General features: G+C 39.3%; 1 protein-coding gene across 3 annotated transcripts in view; it reads right to left on the bottom strand.

Annotated features, from left to right (window-relative positions):
- The window catches only part of LOC148321040 (PHD finger protein 14-like), an 87,161-nt gene extending 67,098 nt beyond the window's left edge, over positions 1–20,063 (bottom strand). For all 3 annotated transcript variants that reach the window (XM_088319087.1, XM_088319088.1, XM_088319089.1), the window contains exons 1-9: positions 19,948–20,063; positions 17,612–17,722; positions 15,051–15,841; positions 12,302–12,434; positions 9,848–10,007; positions 8,352–8,463; positions 6,945–7,082; positions 503–649; positions 101–371 (exon numbers count right to left, since the gene is read on the bottom strand). In XM_088319087.1, coding sequence (XP_088175213.1) covers positions 101–371; positions 503–649; positions 6,945–7,082; positions 8,352–8,463; positions 9,848–10,007; positions 12,302–12,434; positions 15,051–15,841; positions 17,612–17,722; position 19,948 — 1,864 coding nt within the window. In that variant the 5' untranslated portion in view covers positions 19,949–20,063. The remainder of the gene's footprint in view (positions 1–100; positions 372–502; positions 650–6,944; positions 7,083–8,351; positions 8,464–9,847; positions 10,008–12,301; positions 12,435–15,050; positions 15,842–17,611; positions 17,723–19,947) is intronic.
- Between the last annotated feature and the right edge of the window lie 450 nt (positions 20,064–20,513).

Genomic DNA, 20,513 nt, shown 5'->3' with positions numbered 1-20,513 from the left:
TGAGGAGCCAGGCTTGTCACTAGCTAGGTGGTGCGACATCAGCAGCTACTCGAGCCTCAAAATGACATTGCTGGGATTTGGTGGCGCCACATTTACTTACCTAAATAGTAATTGACAAAATCTGCAGTGAGCGCAGGCTGCTTGTGTTTCCGACGGCCATCCATGCTCGCATTGGTGTCAGATGTGTCCACTGGGAAAATGTCCGTGCTGATCCCCATTAGTTCTGCCTTTCTCATTAACTTCCTGATGGCTGAGGCACTAGAAGTCAGAGGTCGCGGCAGCTTCTCTCTTGGCACCCACGCTTGAGGTCGGGTGTTCCTGGACAGCTCTGCTTTTGTGCGGTATTGTTGCAGGCGGGTCGTGATTCGGGCCTACGGGTGGAGACGCATTTTGAATTAAAAGTAATAAGAGGAAACTACACCTGCATTTCAATGCACAAATGAATTACAATGAGCAAGTACTATTGGAAATCTTCTTCTTCACCAACTATGTGAGATCGTACCTGAGCTTCAGGTGTGAGCTGTTTCTCTCTCTCAAGCAGCGACACCTTACAGTAAGACTGCAAGGCCAAGTAGTTTTTTCTTTTCCACTTCCTATCAAAGCGATCTGCATGCTGCTTGCAGTAGGCAAAAAATGGATCTGCAATATCCTATGGGATCAGAAAATATTTGCATTAATTTGAATGCTACAAATAGTAGATGGAGATCTATTTACCGGAGTCGGGTGGATTTCTCACGTCTACAAAACTCACTTTTCCGCAGGTTATGGAGCGTTTTCGATTTGGGCCCCGAAGCTTTGGAATGCACTAACCACAGATACTAGAGGGGTCACCTCAGTAGAAATGTTCAAGACACAACTAAAGACTTATTTATATACTTGTGCTTTTAGTTGAACTATTTGTTAGACTGTTCCCTGACGCTTCAATTCTCTTTTCTGCCCCTGGCTTGGGAATTAGGTGATGGTGACTCTTTTGGAAGTAGATGTTTTGATCCTACAACAACTGACCGGTACAAGATCGAAGGCTGACCACATCCTCGGAGGTGCGGCTATAAAGTTTACGGCTCTGATCAACTTGGTGAGGACCCACTCCAGCTGCAGCGCTTTATTTGACTGACTCTCACATTATTTCAACTAACTTTGTATCGCATCCTTTTACATGGCAACCATTGCAGCCTGGACATCCCGGGAGGGGGATTCCCCCATCTGTGGTACCTTCACAAGGTTTCTCACTCTTCCCCTAAAGACGTTTTGAGATTTTTCTTGCCCTCCTAGGGGTTCATCAGGTACATCAGGGGATGTCGATTGTGGATGTGAAGTCCTTTGAGACTGTCTGTGATTAAGGGCTGTACAAATAAATTTGACTTGACTTTTCAGGAAAACAACTGTTTGCATGCCATTAACGTGGGGAGAAATGTGAGGAGGTTCTTGGAAATGGCAGCGCAATAGAAGCGCTCCAATACTCTGCATGCAAATTTTAGCCTTTAACTGTAAACTCTCCATAAATGTTTGCTGTTAGCAGGACTACGAATGAGGAGGTAAGTGACGATGACAGTCGGCCATAACGGCGCTCAAGAACACAGGAAGTTGTCTGCAAATCTGTCTGGATGAGGCTGAAAGATGCATTTTGAATGTGGTGGATCGCAATGCTTCAATGTGGAGTTGTTTTTCGACGACCATGAAAACTGAGGGAGATGGAAAAACTGAACTGATTGGATTGAAACATGGAAAAAAAGAAGGCAACACAATTAATGACTATCATGAAGAAGATATTGAGTGATGAACTGGAGCTGCAGGCTTGACAAGGATAAGTGACCAAGGATAACAACGGTTGAGGTTTCTAGGCCACACAGCCCGACGGCAAGTATTGGCAGCTGCAAAAAAAACAAAACAAAAACAAAGCTGTCCGACATGCAGAGACAGTTCTCCCCTCAGATGAAAGAGGGGACGCATCAGGGGACACATAACTTGCACGACTGCCATGCTACGGCAAAGTGGTAGCGACTTTTCCACCCAAAAAAGGTTGAGGACTTCATTCAGGAAAATAAACAAGGTTTTGGAGAACAATTGACTGAAATGGTGCGGCTTCAGTTCGAAGACAGGGTGAAGACAGAGACTTTGAGCGCAGCTATGACCAGATGCTTGGACTGAAGGGATGTCTGGGGGAATTACACGGTCTGGAATCAGACTTAGTGGACTGTTTATTTTGGAGGCAGTGCTCTTTGAGTTAACTACTCCCTCTTCCCTCTGGTGTGACGTTGTGTTTGGAAACTAGTTGCCTTTTGTATTGACTGACAGTTCCCATAGATAACTATACAAGCTCAAATGTAAGATTTGTCAGTTGGACAAGTAGGGGCTTATGTGGTGCAGCCGAGCGACGCAGGGTGTGCTCCCATTCAAAACGTTCTTTTTGCAGGAGACCCATATGAGAAACAAAGACCGGGTCCGACTGAAATCACCCTGGGTCGCTGAAGTCTTTCGTTCTAGTTTCGACTCAAAGGAAGAGTCACCATTTTAGTCAGTAATTCAGTTTCTTTTAAACTGACTCGTGAAATTTCTGACAAGGAATGACATATTCCTGATAGTTTTGGGTACTCTGTTTTGGTTGCCAGTCCTACTAGTTAATGAGTACCAGTATTGTTTTCATCAAGGATGATAAAATTATTTCGTTAACGCCCCTTATTTTCATTACGATAAGACGATGACGAGCTAAATGTGACTGTTTAATGATGAAAATATGACCTGACGTTAGGGCTGGGCGATATGACCTCAAATCAATATCACGATAAATTGAGCAATTTCACCTCAATAACGATAAATGCACGATAAACAGGGATCCATGTTGCGACTCGACCACAAGTCGGATGTGGATGCAAAATGCTTGACATGTCTAAGCTCCAGTCCCGATGTCGTCCATATCAGGAAGTACGGTTTGCAACAAATATTTTCGTACCTCTTGTCGGCTACTTTCATGAGGCGTTTAAATCCCGTGCGCTCCACTGTAGTTAGAGGAGCAAAATCTTTTATCTATGTGCTAGGCTATCGCGTCCGCCTCGGAGACGTTCTCTCGTATGGTGTCGCCTCCGTTATGGGCTGTTGTAACGTGTCCAACCTTGCTTCATGGTTGTCTTGTGGGTGGTGAAAAAGAAAAGGTTGAACGCGCTGTTTTGATGCTTACGGCGCACTTTGTAGTTCGTGTTCTTTTGCTCAAACATCGTCTTTATGGAACCCAAAACATTTCCAAACGACAGATGTCAAATTTCTTTTCGGGACAAGCGCGACAGGAACAACTTCAACTAATGTTACTTCGTCTTCAGCCGTGTCAGCCGCTTCTGGATTTGAATCGCCAGCTACGACCGCGTCATCTGTTTTCTTTCTTGTTCAGCTGGGTGGAGTCACGTGACTACACGCGCTGTAGCCGTCTTAAAGGGGCATGAACATTGCCGCAGACAGAAAAGACTGGGCTTGTCTTTTTTTAAACACCGAATTTACTGACATGGGCAAAATGATGTAAGTCATTGTAATAAATTTCTCTAACGGTAAATTTTCGGTTTATTGCCCAACCCTTCCCTGACGTACATGAATTTTGGGTGATGAGACGAGGCAGGACGAAATTGTTAGCGTGTGGTCCGTCAGAAGTTTTTTTGACATTTTATGACATCGCTTCCTATTGTAAATATAATCTGTCATTCAGAAAATTGCAATGCTGGTGCAACCTATCCTTGTTTGGGCACGTCCACCACCGGGACAGGATGCAGGGCGCACCGCACGCGTTGCACACAGCAAATGAGAGACGGTAAAGCAGAGGGAGACGCCAGCCAAGCTCCGCCCACCACATTAGCACAAGAGTCATTTTGGAGAGAAGCGCTTTCCTAAAACTAGGCTACTTTGTTCTATTTAACAAGCTGTTACAAGTAAAGAAAACATATGTTTGATAGAATTTGTACTTGTGTATTAGAACACGTCTGCTGCAAATCTATGTTGTTGAAACGTTTTTATTTTGTTTATTTATGTTGTTTTAAGTGGAATAAAGCCACAAAAGTTGCCAAATAAAATGTTTTGCTTCTTGGCTTATTTTGGAGCAATGAGCATTGATTCCACGGTTACCAATTTTATCCGTTTGTAATGAATAATCCTTAGTAGTCGACCAGAAAGTTTTTGGTATTGGGTGGAAACCTTGTATGCCTATTTTTAACCAAAATGGACTAATTTTCTGAAAACATTTTTGGGGAGTTTCCATCAACTAAGAAAAGACTAAAACCTTTTTGAGTTTTCGCCAACTAAAATTAGACTAAAACTATCACAAATAGGAATGACTAATTGAGGCGAAATGCCTGCCAAAACAGCACTGATGTGTACGCACCAAATTTGAGCAATTCTTCCTTTATGAGTAGGTTGTTTGAAGGTCTGCCCACCCTGAGTGACTGTTTTGATATTTTTGGAGGGAAAATGAACTGCGCCATCCTCAATTGGACCATTCTCAACCAGGCGCAATCACTGATGGTTAAGGCTCTTTGTAATTTAATGTCCGATAATAGGGGATGATGACCCTTGAAGGTTCTGTAATCAGGGCTTTTCTTGCATAGATTATTTGTTTGTTGGTGCTTAAGAAATGCTGAAAATGACAATTAGTTTGTATCACCCAATTGTTGTTTCAGATCACATGCCTTTATCTTCAGATGTTTTTTTTTTTCCCCCATGGACATCGCAATGCTACCCATTGGCGATTCAGTACGTCACTGGTATTGAGTGACAAATTTCATAAATTGATTGCAGGGGAAATAGAAGACTGTATCCCTAACAACGACTCTGAAACCAACTTTAGCACGTTACTGTAGAAATATCTATAAGAGTATTTACACGGTCAGATAATTTCATAGCTTGAAAGATTGTCAGACATTTAAAAACTATCAACCAGTTTTTAGTCTGTGGACTCTGCTTGCAGCCACCCCATCTAAAGCTCGTTTAAAGTGTTGCAATGTTTTAACAGACTGAGCTGGATCTCATCAAAACGAATGAGGCTGAGCGCTATGCAACCCCCACTAGTCTAAACACAGTATTCTGATTAATATTACATTGGTGGAAAATTAATTAAGCAGATATAAAATTCCATCCGTTTGCATTTTGCCATTTTGCCTTGTACTGCGACTTGCTGTCGAATGAAAATGACAACACTGTGACCAAGGGCTCATGTAAAGACCATCACGGCTTACCTGTTTTTTGTGTTTGGTCATGTGACATTCACATAGCCCACTATTAGTTTACTTTTTTTTTTTTTTTTTAAGAACCATTAGCCACATTAATTTGTATTTAAAGCAAGATACTCCTACAACCCGAAGAAAATCATCTTCCATGAAGTGTTATGCATTTTGCATTATTTGGAATTCCATGTCTAATGTGGACTGGATGTCCCAGCGATCGTCCGCAAGCCAGCTAGCATTGACGTTCCGACTGCCGTGCGTAGTCAGAGACAATACGGGCAAACAGCAATTTCTTTATTATGTTCGCTTGCGCTATTTTTCATGCTCATTTTACGTACTTTTTTTATTCCCTCAAATTTGTCAAACAGTTGTCAAATTTATAAGTAGGGCTGCACGATTATGAAAAAAAATTATGATTATTTTAGTAATAATTGAAATAAGTAATCAAACAGTTGTGTTTTTCAGTACAAAACAAATTGTATCAATGGAAACAATATTCAAAAAATTAATTTTATCTTGGAGTATATTAAAAAAAGGTCAGAAATATATAAATTCAAGCACAGTTTCTGTGGATAACCAAACATTGTTGTTCACTGTAATAGAGTTATAAATTGTCAGAAGTGTGACAACATTTAAATAAACAATTTCAAAAGAATTCTGAAATTTTGAACTCAAGTATGCACACTACACATAGCACTAGACATTGTAAAATGAGCATTTGTTTAACAATATTTCAAATGTATAAAAATATATACTGTATATAAGATAAGATAAGATAAGATAAGATAAGATGTCCTTTATTAGTCCCACAATGGGGAAATTTGAGGTGTTACAGCAGCAAAGATATAGATCACACAGAGTCGGCGGCGTAATGTAGCCGTTAATGTGTAACATTAGCAGCAGACATTCATAAAAAGCATGCAAATATACACAGTATAAACGTATCTAAGTGTAAGGAAACACTCCTAATGTTTGTCCATTATACGGAGGGGGAAACGCTGTAATGATAAAAACTACTGAATGATTGAAAATACTGCAATCATAAAAATATTGCAATGATAAAAGTACTGTAATGGTAAGAGTACTGAAATGATAGAAAAGTACTGCATGATAGAAAATACTGCAATGGTAAAAGTACTGTAATAGTAAAAGTACTGCAACGATAGAAAAATACTGCAATGATGAAAGTACTGCAATGATAAAAGTACTGTAATAGTGAACATCCTGCAGTGGTAGAAATACTACAGTGATAGAAGTATTGTAATAAGAATACTGTAATGGTAAACAAAATACATCATTGGTCAATATTTAAGTACACCCTTGGCTGAAAGTACAGTAGTAGTTAATATTGCATCCTAGGACTGCACAATTGCACTAATGCCCTCCCGTTTGTAGGCCTGACCCAATGTTCTTGTTAAAAAGTCTGACAGCAGTTGGCAGGAAGGAGCGGCGAAATCTCTCTTTAATCTCTCTATAATCGTTTTTTATGATTATGCCAATTCTGTAATCGTGGAATAATCGTAATCGGACTTCTATTAATTGCACAACCCTATTTATAAGAACATTTATGAGTAAGACAGAGGTGGCACCTTTAAGTTTTATTTAACGTGAACTTTCTAAGACAGTATGTCTACTTCGTCAGGTGCGGTTCTTTATTTCTGTTTCTAGTTAATTATTGTAAATGATTTTCCCCCCAAAACTGACTATGTGAGTGTTTTTTCTTTTAATACACTTGTTATCCCCCACCTCTTCTGCAGCGGCTTCTGACAGGAGCCCCTCTCTCTGTGCACAAGTGACATGGAAGTAGGACCGACACATTCCTGCATCACAGCTAATGCAAACACCAGTCCGGGCAAAGCGGTTATCTTCGCAGAAACTGCATTCCTAAAAAAAAAGAACCCCTGCATTTGATTACATTCAATATTCAACAAGGAATATACAAGACAAAATCATTTCTGAAATATATTAAACATAAACCCACATTTTTATGAAAAAATAAGCACACCATCTCAATTGCCATGAAAAAGCTTATTGCTTTATTTTTGTATATTTAGCACACTTTCAAATTTTCAAACCAATTTCACTAAATCGTAAAATTAATCCAAGTAAATATATAACTTTTCTAAATGATGATTTTATTTATTAAGGGGAAAAAAATACAATCTTAAAAAGTAATTGCCCCTGAACCCAAGAACTGGTTGTGAGACCCTCTGTTGGAATACTGAAATCAGGCGCTTTCGACAATTACTGATGGGTGTTTTGCTCCACTGTGGGGGATTTTTATTCAGTCCATTCTTCTTCACAGAAGTATCTCGGAAGGTGTTTATGCGTTAACTGCCCAAAGGTCATATCACACCATCTTGATGGTGACTCAGCCATACCAAAATCTTTATTTAACTTTATTTGCTGGTATGTTTGAGGTTGTTGCAAAACTCAAGGCTTGAGTTTGAGGGCATGAATTGATGGCGGAATGTTCACCTGCTGGATTTTCTGGTAGAGACCAGGATTCATTGTTCCATTAAACAGAGAAAGTAATTCAGTTCCGAAGGAAATAATGCAACCCAAGACCGACGCACCATGTTTGACTGTTGCCATGTTCTTGTCATAAAATTATTTTTTATTTATTTATTTATATTTGAATCATTTTACACCAGATTTAATGGCAACACACCTTGCAATAAATAGCCTTTTACAATGCATTAAAAAAGTATTTTTGAATCTTGAACATTCCACACATTACAGCAGATTTATTTTGATTTATTGTTTGTGATAGTTTTCAAAATGTTAAACCGGTATAAATCAGGTAAATTTGGTACTGGTATTAAGCCAACCTACTACTGAAGCGGAATGTTGCCACACCAGAAGAAATAAAATTAATAAATAAATAAACACCAAACATATTTAAAAATGTGAAACTTATCGTTTAAATACTAAAACTATCATGTAAAAAATTGAAAATGATCACGTAAAAACTTGAAAATGAAAAACGTGAAACTCAACATGTAAAAACACACATTTACTCGCGTTGTTGTCGTTGTAAAACATGGAATTTGGTAAATCTGAAAAATTTTAGTGTGATAAAAATGAAATCAGAAAAGGGAAAAAAACTTTTTCCACAGCACTAGACAACAAAATGGAAAAAAAAATACTTGCCTTGGCCCCATATTTTGAATAATTCATTTCAGTAAGCGTCACTGGTCGCAGTTTATCGATGTCTCCAAACGCAACCCCAGGAACATAAAGTGCGCATACCACATGCACCCACCTGCAAAGATTGAATGACAAAATCAAGAAGAAACTTGAAAAGAGTTCCATGACTGAAACTGTGAGAAGGACAAGTAAACCTGTGCAGAAGTGGCGGCAATTGCTGCAGCCATTTAGCAGTGATTTAAATGTCGCATGCTACTACCTCAAATTTCGGCTAGCAAGCCGAAATATACTGCAAACTAAGTCTGCACAGCCTGATGTAAAACTGTATCGACCGGAGAAGAAGAATCTGTCCACACTGGCATCGACTAAGTACAATAAGTTAGTCAAATGTGAGGCATTTGAAGAAGTTATTTGAACGGTGCAATTAATCTAAATACAATTCTGATAATTACATTCAGCGATTACAAAACCGGCATAATCGTAAAATAAAAATATATACAGGATATATTATTATATACATAAACATTGAATACTATAGCGAGTACACTTAGAGTTAAAAATTGATTGTTCAATTTAAATTTTTTGTTTAAATGTTGCAACAGTTCTACGACAATTTATATTTTAAGTTGAGAGCAAGTAAGCTATTTTCTTTATAAAAGTAAACCAAACTTGAATTTATACATTTTCACCATTTTTTAAGGTAAAATACATTTGATTTGTCTTAATATTGTTTCGATTTAGACATTTTTTGTTTTGTACCAAAAATATGGTGATTTCAAATATTCATAAAATAATCTGTTTTTTTTTGTTGTTTTTTTCCCCATAATCGAGCAGCATTGGACATTAACATCAAAAACAAGTTTAACAAGTATAAATAATTTGATGACGAGCTAGGATGTGCCCCACTGGTTGGTGTCATTTGAAGAGGCAATCAATCAATCATGTTTTTCGCAACAGATCGGTGCCGACAAACACGACTCAATAACAATGGAATGGGGGCATCCCTACATTTTCAGAGAGGAAGATTTTTACTCAATAGATTTTGGTTCCCCCTTTAAGAGATTTGAGTTTGGTGTCACACAATTTCAAATGCAGATTGAAGGGAAGAGAATCCAAAGTCCAATATAGAGATATCCATCTCCACCAAGCAACCGCTTCACAGTTTAATTTGCTGTGTTTTTCATGCTCTACTGAAGTAGTAAATTTGGGTGCAGGCTGGCTAAGGAGCACTATCAGCGATAACGTGGCTGAAGTCTCCACGCTTGACAAAACACACTCTTTTCTCTTCTTCCCTTTATTTCACTATCTCTCCTCTTCCTCCTCTCATTCCTCTACCAGCCTCCTCCCTATAAGTCAATTTTCTCTTCTGCAACGGAACATAAGTACAATTCAGATAACCTTTGGCAGACTATACCATTTGTATTTTGATTCTGCATACATTTCATTTGCAACCTCAAAATGGCATCTCTCCAATGGGCCTTTCTGCCACTGTATCCTACCTCCCAGCATCTGTCTCTTTGAAGATACCATCCTGGTTGGGGCAAAGCTCGCAGCTTGGCATCACTCCATTCTTACAAGCGTCACAAAACCAAGGTTCTGTTGAGTTCTCGGATGCTGAGCTCATAATAGAATCACTCTCCCCATCAACGCCGTAACACCCTGAAAATACAGAAACATTTTTGTTATAGCTATACAAACAAATGACCCCTTACTAAAGGTATTGTACTATTAGTGTTTCTAGAACTTATTCAGTTGACAAAATTATTTTTGTTAGAGGAATCTTGGCATGTACAAACACGAGACTCAATCGCCTGTCTGTGATGAGCCATCTGGAAATTTAAATTAGTCTGACTGTTACTAACAAACAGAAGCAAGAGAAGCAAAAGAAAAATCATTCTGAAATCCTTCTCCGAATTTCCTGAGGTCTGTGTTCCCATTGCTATGGTGATGTGGTTGCTATGGTAGCTCTTACAGCTGCGAGATTGGTCGTCATTATGAATGAGGGCAGAAAGCAGTGGTCTGCATCTGTTGGGGAGATAACGCTAACTTCTAATTCAGTCAACCACCCTTCAGGCATTTTGAGCAATGAGAAACTCTTACAAATCAAAAACTTAGTTTTCTGCAAGCCCACTGGGTGCTTTGCCGGAGTAAGACTGCCCATCAAAAGCAAGAATTGCAGCATAGTCATTTATTCAGCTCTACACTTTGTTGCTTTCTGATGGAGAACCTTTGCAATGCCTCAATATGGAATGAACTCCTTCGCAAATTCTAAGGCTCTGTTACGATAATGTTGTTGCAATTGCACATATTAATATGAATGCTTCAAAGAATAAATTAATCACAATCTTAGTCAAATATTTTTTGATATTCCGACAATTCGTAATGTGCACACACGCATATGTTTTAAATAAAGCTAGCGGTCCACCCAAACCACTGACCATTTTCATGTGAAGACACATTTTCAAGGATTAACACGGAAACAAAAACAAATACTTAAAAATATCATTCGCTAAAGAGCCACGGACGTTTAGCGCAGTGACGACACAGTGCCGTAAGTATCGAGGCGTTGATGAATTGAGTTCTCGTTAGTAGACACAGTCAAAGTCTGCGCGTTATTGGACATACTGACTACAAGCCGCCAGTTTAATCCTCATGCTGTGGTTTTAAATGTGACGCGGTATATTTATGGATTTTTTTTACGATCGAGCTGCATACCACCAATACATTCACCGATAGTCGGGTCATATCTAACCGATGAAATTGACAAACATGTCAGTGGACCAATAGGAGTGTCTGAGGTCGCGCTCATTATAAATCTTCATATCAGTCATGGTTTACATATAAAATATCTACATTTTTGCCAGGCTCGATGAGTGTACAAAGCTTAGTGACTTTTCATGTAAATTAAGGCCAGAAAAATGTGATTCATTGTGCAAAAATAATAATTTCTACAAATACAGCTCGGGGCCTAACTAGAGCTGCAAGAAGCTACAAAGAGCTGTCGCATTACTGTGACCTTTGAGGTACTGGTAACCTTGGGGTACTGGTGCGTTGGAGTAGTCATCCATGTCTAGATTCTTAAAAACAGCATAATTTTCTTTGCAAACAGCACATCTCCACAGCAATGGCGTGAGATGAAATAAAAAGCTTTCAATAACTTCGTCTTAAATAACTTCAGATGATAGGCCCATATTTCAAAGAGACTCGGATACATTTTCCAGGAGTTTGTAAAAATATTACTCCTATATAAAGGGCCAAATATTGAGCCAAATTCCAAAGTGAAAACAAAATGACAGACAAGGTTTATGGTGTGACTCCAAATGACTTTTTGTAAGCCTTGGATGCCGCCTAATGATTGAATAAAGTTCAATCTGTCCCTTATTAATATTTAAAATGGTCTCTTTGATCTCATACTATTAAGTTGTAAAAGACTCAAAATGAGCTGAATTCTTCAAGACTTTCTCACCATATAATATTTTCTATAGTGAGGACCTTCTATTGTGTTTTCTCTTTGTTAATTTGATGCCCTGCCCCCATCATAATATTTCAAGCACATGATTTTTTTTCACAATATTTCTGTCCCAGGTCTTGAGATCGTACAGACCAACTTTGAAGTCAATTGAGTTCAAACAACCGTTTCCCTGTGAAGCACAAATGACAAAAGGAGGAAAAGTCTGTGGTCCTCTTCAAACAGCGCCAGCATGTCCATCTTGTTGATGAGTGTGCATATGTTGGAGAGGAAAATGAAGCGTAAGGGTCTTAGAGACCCCGGTTTACGGAGTCACACGAGACATGGACCATGTCTGCAGCTAGTGTTAAAAAAAAAAAACTGCGGAATAATAGAAGAAGCATTCCTGATGTTAAGGTGCACTCACCGGCGTAAGAGCAGCTTAAACCATTTCATATTTCAGCAATGCATTCATAGGAATTTTCTGGAATTAAGAGCAGCTTACCTTCGTGCACAGTAACACCACAATTGTCACACTGAATGATCTCATCTGCATCTTCGCTATTGTCTCCAAGGCAAACTGAGCAGATGAGGATGTGCTGAGCGGTCCAGGACTGGGACCGATCTAACAAGGCATCCTGTTGAATCAAAAAAACAGGTCAATTTTAGCGCTACCGATCCCTTCTAATGATAATTTTCAAATCAACAATCCATTACCTAGGGATGTGTATTTTTATATTAGGCTTCTTTGTTGTTTGTTTGAGAAAATGATTTGAAGAAAGTGAGGATATTGTGCGATATAAGGCGGTGAAATGTACTCTTCTGTGAGATTGGTGGGGTGAAAAAAAATCTGGGAGTGATGTTTTATTATGACAGGTCCATATTTTGTTGAGGTTGCAACAACTGTTGAGGTTGCAAACAACTGTTGTGAGTTGAATACTGTTGTAAAATAGGGGTGAGAAGATTTGGAAAAACATTGTCCGAAGAAGGTGGGAGTGAAATTGCTGTATGATAGAGGGATTGCTCGTATGAGAGGGAGCAAAAACGGCAGCACCTAATAGTTGGGAAAAGGACTTGGAGAAGGGCTCAATGGGTAAAGAAAATTGACGTCGTTCAAAAGCTTGGTATCTTCATGACTACCAGAATATGTATGAGAAGTGTCAGAAATTTGTGGAGTTGGGAGGGGTTGGCCACCCTTCAGGGTGAACCCCCATGTAAGGAAGACAGAACGGCTGACCTAAAGGGGAAGCAGAAGGCAGGCTGCTATTTCCGAGTTGAAAGCAAGCAACAAATGTGACCGCGGGAGAAAAAGAAGGTGGTAGGAAATATACAGGACATGATTAGATTGTGTCAAGATCTGTTTAACCATTCCATTTTTTGTGAGGGGGACTCCTTTTTGGAGAGGTGAACGGGAGCAAGCATCTGCAGTTGCGTTACTTGACGAGCAAAGACAGCAGGCGGCTGAACCTGTCACTCCTGAGGAGGAAGTACAACTTGCTGGTAAGATTGCGCCATGAATGACCTCTCAATCATGTCACAGCACAGCAATAATCGGAATGCACAATCCCTTTCCCCAGATTTATGCAAAGAACGATTAAGGACTAAATGATGATTGACTCACATCACATTCAATTCAACATCTGTTCCTTAAAAATAAGAGTAAATTATATGACTATGGAGAATGCGCAGGTAAGTTACCTGAAAATCAGCTGAAGAGTGCCAGAGTTAAGCAAGACACTGTCACTGACCAGCTTGGAATTAATGATACATTTCAACATTACTTTGTAGTGGGATCTCTATAGCTGTGGTACTTCTTGTAATACCTCTCTTATTTCCAATTTCTTTAGAGATTTGCAGATTTTAACTTTGACTCCAGACCAGGTCTCCTCATTGGATATCCCAATAGAGCAACTCAAACTAATTGAAGCAATTCGTTCATTGCAATTGAAGCAATTCGTTCATTGCAACCCTGCAAATCTCCTTGCCTGGTTGGCCTACGGAGTGAGTTTGATGCTGCATGTTCTCACCAGCTAACAACATTTTTTGTACAGTGCAGCTTCTTTTACAGGTTCGTATAACTTTGCTCCGGAAAAAGGATAAGTACCACTTGGAGCATTCATCTTGTAGGACAATCTCACTGTGGCTTGTAACAAAAATATTTGCGGCTAAAGTATTGACCCGTTGTTGAGAAGACGTTTTTCTATCTGTTGCATCCACAGACTAGACGGATTTTGTGAAAGACAGGCGTTCCGAAGCTGAAAAGGGATTGTGGTAGCGGAAAGAAGCATTATTTTTAAACATAGATTTAGCTTTGGTAATACATTTATTTCATGGGTTAAGTTACTATCTGCATGTCGTTCAGCGATGGTATTTACGTATAACCACTATTCTATACTATTTAGGTTGTGTTGGGGTACACGTCAGGGCTGCCCTCTGACCTCCCTTTTAGTATTAGTCATCCATCCTCTTGTCATCGTCATAAGGAATAACCATTCTATCATTGGCTTTACAAGATAAGGCAAGGAGCATAAAATATCTCTGTATGCTGATGAGCTGTTAGGTCTCCAGGACCGAAAAAATTAACTCATTCTCTGGAGATTCTCTCTAGATTTGGGGATATCTCCAAAATAAATTTAACTTGCACAAGTGTGAGATACTTTCATGGAAATTGACTAAGATGGCAATACAAACCGTATTTTCACGACTATAGAGCGCACCCAAAAGTGCCAAATTTTCTCCAAAATGGAAAGACGCCTTATCATACGGAGCGCCTTATGTGTGGGCGGAGTTCCAAATTTGTGCATGCAGGACTTTCAGGAGCTCTCCACTGGACTGACTGTGAGCATTACATAGTGTGTTACCACCCTCTGTTGGGGAGGTTTGAGACCACAGTCAGTTGACAACAGACCAGTATGTATGTGCGGAAGAAAGCTGGACAAAAGTAATTAAGCTCTCACAGTGTTTCTGCACGCTGCCGTCTTACGACTCTTCATACACAAACGGTAGTGGTGCTTTTTACGCATTCAGAGGCAATTTTTGCCCGTTTCGTGAGTAGGTTCAACAAACACACGAGGGACAATTTGCCTTTGTTAATCGAATTATTTTTTCAATTTGTCACCCCCTACCCCAAAATTGGCCGTCCAGCCGGGCGGGAGGGCCGGACTGGTCTGGTGGAATGCCCAGCTCTGGAAATTGACCTTCCCCTTCCAATAATTTTGAGGGGACTATAAATGACAATAACAAGGTACGCTTACCTCATTTCCTTTTCCTTGGGACATGCTGTCATTTGTTAATTCTTCATCAAAAGCATTAGTACTCTTGGCCTTTTTCTTGGGTTTCTTCAACTCCTTGTCACTCTCACTACTACTGTTGTTTTCTTCATCATCTTCCTTATCATCATCATCCTCGCCGTCCTCATCTCCATCGTCGTCGTCATCATCGTCGTCATCATTATCATCCTTGTCGTCATCATCATCATCGTCGTCATCATCATCGTCGTCGCCGTCGCCATCATGATCATCTGCAGTGGTGCCATCACCTTCCTCTGTGCCTCCTTTCTGGGTGGAAGCCTTGCCTTTCTTCTTCCCCGCTGTGGGTCTCCAGTCATTGTCGTCCTCACTATCATAGTCATCCATTTCATTCAGCTCCTCCATGGTTGTAAAGTCCAGCAGTGGACGGTTCCTGCGAAAGTTCCATTTTTTGGGCTCGGTTTCAAACACATCTGCATTATCACTGCCAGGTGCAGAGGCCAAGGTCGAGACACTACCACCGTCTGCAGCGGACTCTGGCTCCAAAACCTTCTTGTTCTTTCGCCTGCCTTTGGGTGGACTCACAAGAGGGGTGTCTTTGGTAGAAGCATCTGAGGAGCTCTGCTGCTTTGAGTTGTCTTCGTCTTCAGCCAGGTTGTCCTCAGCTGTCAGATCTTTGGGATCTTCTTCATCAGTACCATCATCGATAGAACCCACATTTTCTGAGTCACTTTCGGAACCTGCAGCACTTCGTTTAGAACCTTCCTCATCACTGCCATTGCCTGTTCCATCTGATCCTATTAGAATACAAGACAAATGGAAAATTAGACATCTGAAGTTCGATGTTTGGATAGTAGAGTGTTTTAATACTCAGTCGATATAGCTATAAAGCAATCATTCAGACCCCTCTAAAGATGGTCTCAGATCAGTTCTCTCACGACTGAGCAATAGGCCTAATCTGAACATAAATCTTAAATACCTTAGGCCATATTTCCGATGTACGATGTAATGTTTGCCGCAAACGGATCATTTGGCCATAGATCTAGCCTTCCAGGAGGCTTTTGTTGTACTTATTCCCTCCCTGTGTATGTTAATTTGCAGCGTACCCTCAGCTGGGATAGGCTCCAGCACCCCCAGATTCAACTTTTAACATATTTTGCAGAAACATTACCAGCATTCCTGACGTTTACGTACAGTAGTGCAAATTAAAATACAATATAATACAAATTTATTTATATAGTGCATTTCACAACAAGTGGAGTCGTAACAAAGCGCTTTTTCCATAATATAAGAATTAATAAAAAAGTAATATAAATTATCGGATAATTATTACACAAATTAAAACACAATCACATATACAGTAGATACCAGAAGAACAAAAAGCGTGTCTTCAAAAGACTTTTAAAAGTGGACAGAGAGGGGGATAGCGGAATAATCAACGGGAGTTCATTCCATAGAGAAGGACCGGCAACAGCAAAGGAGCGATCCCCCTGAGGCTGCGCTTACTCGACACCTCCAGCAGTATTTGGTCCTCAGACCTGAACGACCCATGGGAAGGTGAAGCCGGCCACCACCACAAATGGCAGTCGTAGCACGAGCCAACACGAAGTCCAACTTGCCCAATATTCATTGGGAGGTGAGCGCAAGGCTCGCGAGCAGCAGCTCCTGTCCAGATTCTATCTTTGACTCATTCCATTCAGCGCAAGTCGTCAGTCATGTAACGGACAGAAAATGTGCACTAGTTGAATTGTGCGATATGGTTTCATGCTGTTATCCAAGGCACATCAATATAGACTGTACCTTTAAAGAATTCTAATTCTATTTTCACATAAATACATAAAGTAGGTAGATCACTTGGACTTGGTTATTCTATAAGTAGCTCGCATGCAGAAAAAGAGTGGGCACACCTGCACCATGCAAACCGTTTGTGAATGGCACAAAAAAGAAAATAACCAGGATTCTTGAAAATTGTGCTGCATACTCACAAATCGGTACAATCTCAAGAAAGAAACTGGGAATATGTTTCATAGTTAAGGATTTTTCAGGCGCTTTTTTCTTCAAATGTTCTGGACTGACTGGACATGTTTCACACCATCAAAGTATATGAACAAAAGTAAACCTCATAAAAGTTCTGGTTTAATTTCAATGAACATGCAGTCACTTTGATGGGAATGATGTACCCACCATCGTGGCGGTCACATAAGCACGCCGATTAGTGAGTTGCCACAGGAACTCCATTAAATGCATCAATTAAATTACCAGTGTGCTTAATGCTAAGGCTAATGTAATTATCCTTGTTAGCCTTAAGATAAAATTAATTTACAGCTAGCAAGTAGCTCACTAACATTAATATTACACTGTTTTTCCAATTATGTCACGACTAACCTGCAATGTCACTATTGTGCCAGTGCATTCAGGACAGAAAGGTAGTTTTAAGAGAACAACAAAGCCTCAAAAATAGCCTTAGTATGTACTGTTACACTATAAATATAGTACTGTACACCAATGTGCAAGATTGCATTCAAACAGGAGAATTAAATTAAACTATAAAAAAAACAAATGCATACCTGAGGCATCTCCAACTTCAAAGTCACTGTCATCTGAGCTGTTATAATCCAAGGCATCAAGAAGAGAAGCAGCCAGCGGTTTCACCTGACGGCGCTTTAAACCACGGTCCACTAAAATGAAACAGTTGCAAGAGAACATAGTTAGCTTTTTACAATTGTCGGTTTAACAAAAAAGCTTATTGGTCCCAGATATTTCTGTATTCTCTTTGAATCAATAAACAATTAGCAGAAAGCAAAGCTTTTTTTTTTATTTTTTTTTAATTGCAAACAGTTGGAAAAGAAAGCACAAATTCAATGCATCGTTGGTTAACATGGAACAGTGGTCACCAATAACTAATAATTGCAACGTAAGAGCTAACAAACTATTGACTAATGTTTGGCCTCTTTCAAAATACATGGACTTCATTTTCATCAATCACCATAAATAAAACCCAATTATTGTAATTTCCCAATCGGTTTGTTTTTTCAAACCATAACGTCTACAATACCTACAATCACCTTGGAAACGGATGTCCCAGCTCTTTTCAGGTCATTGACCAATTCCTGTCGTGTAGTTCTGGGCTGATTCTTCACATTTCTTAGGAAAAATTAGACCCCATGAAGTGATATCTTGTAGCGATGGACCGATTATCGAGGCCGATATTTGGCATTTTGCCGATAATCGGCATCTGCCTTTTTAATAACTTTCAAGGCCAATAAATTAAAAGCTGGTTTATTTTGGTCCGCTACAGCACTCCTGTCTCTCTCTGTTGTGCTCGTGGCTCTGCCTGCAGGAGCAGATTGGCCTGCCCACAGCACTATCTGATTGTTTCCTTGTGCAGTGGGCAGCAGCCAATCAGCAGTCGGCTGCCTGTTTGCTTTTTCACCTCAAGTCACACGCACTACAACAGACTTTGCAGAAATTTTGATAAATGTCTACTACAACTCACAACTAATAGAAAACTATTTGCTGTAGTAAACTTTAAAGAGATGTTTGTTTTCATTCAAGTATAACATGCAGCTGAGCCTGGGAACTCCGGGCACTTTTTGTTAGACTTTTAAAATTAAGTTTTCTATATTCCAAGGTCAAAAAAAGCTTTGACATCTAGCAAATCACTAAATTTGTTTAATGAACATGTGCTTAAAGGCATTTAAACTAAGTCAAGTTTTGGAGTTTTTATTTTTTTAAATATTTACATAATTTCCCCCTTTTTTAAACCAATGAATATCAGCTTGAAATATCGGTTATCAGCCTCCATGACTACTAATAATCTGTATCAGTATCTGCCCTGATCGGTCTTTCACTAATATCTTGCATGAGGCACCACTCCGAATGAGATTGACTGTTACTTAGCTTCTTCCATTTTCTAATGATTGCTCCGACAGTGGACCTTTTTTTTTTTTACCAAGCTGCTCGGCAATTTCTCCGGAGCTTGTACAATTTTGTGTGTTTTGGACAGCTCTTTGAACGCAGCCGTGTTACAAATTTGAGTTTTACTGATTGTATGGGCTGGACAAGGTGTCTTTATGGAGCTAATATCCTCACACAGGTACATCTGATTCAGGATAATATATGGAATGGAGGTGGACTTTTACAGGTGGACTAACAGCTGGACTAACAGGAGAAAGACAAGTGTTTAAAATACTTATTTGCGGCTGTATCACACAAATTCTTGAAATTTAATACATTGTGATTTCTGGATTTTAGATTATCACTCTCACAGTGGACAAGCACATACGATGACATTTCCAGCAGCAAAGCAGGATTGGAAAATTAAATTGCCTAAAAAGAAACGTTTCAAGTTACAACGAAGACGTGATCTAACAAATACACGTCTATTTTGACGTGCTTGCTGGGCTCAGCTAACGCTGCACATTTTAGCCTTGGTTTTTTAGCACCGAGCTTGTAACATTCGCATAAACGTGCACGGTAAACCAATGAAGACAATCCATGACAATTTATACTATAACAATTCATACTATGATTCATGTACTAGTGTTTTCAATAACATTGATGAACCAATCAGGTTATGTGAGCTAAGCACAACATAGCCAACATTAGCAACTGTCATTGACAGTTTGGTCAAATACGAGTAATTAATACAATTGAGAACATTTCACGTATGTATTATTGCACATTTATGATTATCGATAGACAACGTAAGATGCATCATTGAACAGCAACGTCAGTCGTAAAAGGCAGCAATCAGTTCCAATTCTTCGATTGCATGTCTTAGCAAGCTAACGGCTAATTCAAACAAATACACTCGGTGAAAGCTAGTCGTGTGTTTAAAACGTGGCACAGGTGTAGGTCATTGCAGATGAATTAATGTAGAGTGTATGGCTTGATTACTTACTTTGTACTGTTCGTTCGTATTTCTACATAAACGAAGCCAGGTCTCCCTTTAGCAGCAAGCGTGGACAATGGAAAACATAGCAGTGACGTCGTCGTAGCGGCTGGGTACTGTTGCCATAGGGACTGACCGGTGAGCTCAGTGGAGTTCTGATTCAGTAATTAAAAAAAGAAAGTCTAAGGTAAATCAAAAATATAAATATGAAAATGGAAAACCGCGTATTTTTTTTTAAATGGCATTATATGTAATATATATATTTTTTTCCCTTTTTTTTTTTTATTGAACATTTTAAATAGTACAACAGTATCACAAGTTCAGTTCAGGTATTAAACTAACATATACATTTTTCATCCTTAAATAGAATTCACAGCGAGGGATAATGAATGTAGAAAAAAAATGTATATTATAAAATAAAATAAAAATACACAGTAAAACAGGAACAATGTCTCTGGATATATGTAATTAAGGCTTTTAAAGGAAAAAGGCATTCAAAAATGTCAATATCTTGTTGCTTTTCTTGTTGTTAATTAATTTAATCGAGTTAAATATGGATTTCAACTCTATCAGGA

Source organism: Idiotropiscis lumnitzeri, chromosome 16 (assembly GCF_059441095.1).
Source record: "Idiotropiscis lumnitzeri isolate Australia: NSW breed Sydney's pygmy pipehorse chromosome 16, RoL_Ilum_1.0, whole genome shotgun sequence".
Classification (NCBI taxonomy): domain Eukaryota; kingdom Metazoa; phylum Chordata; class Actinopteri; order Syngnathiformes; family Syngnathidae; genus Idiotropiscis; species Idiotropiscis lumnitzeri.
This window is presented reverse-complemented; position numbering and strand designations above follow the sequence as displayed.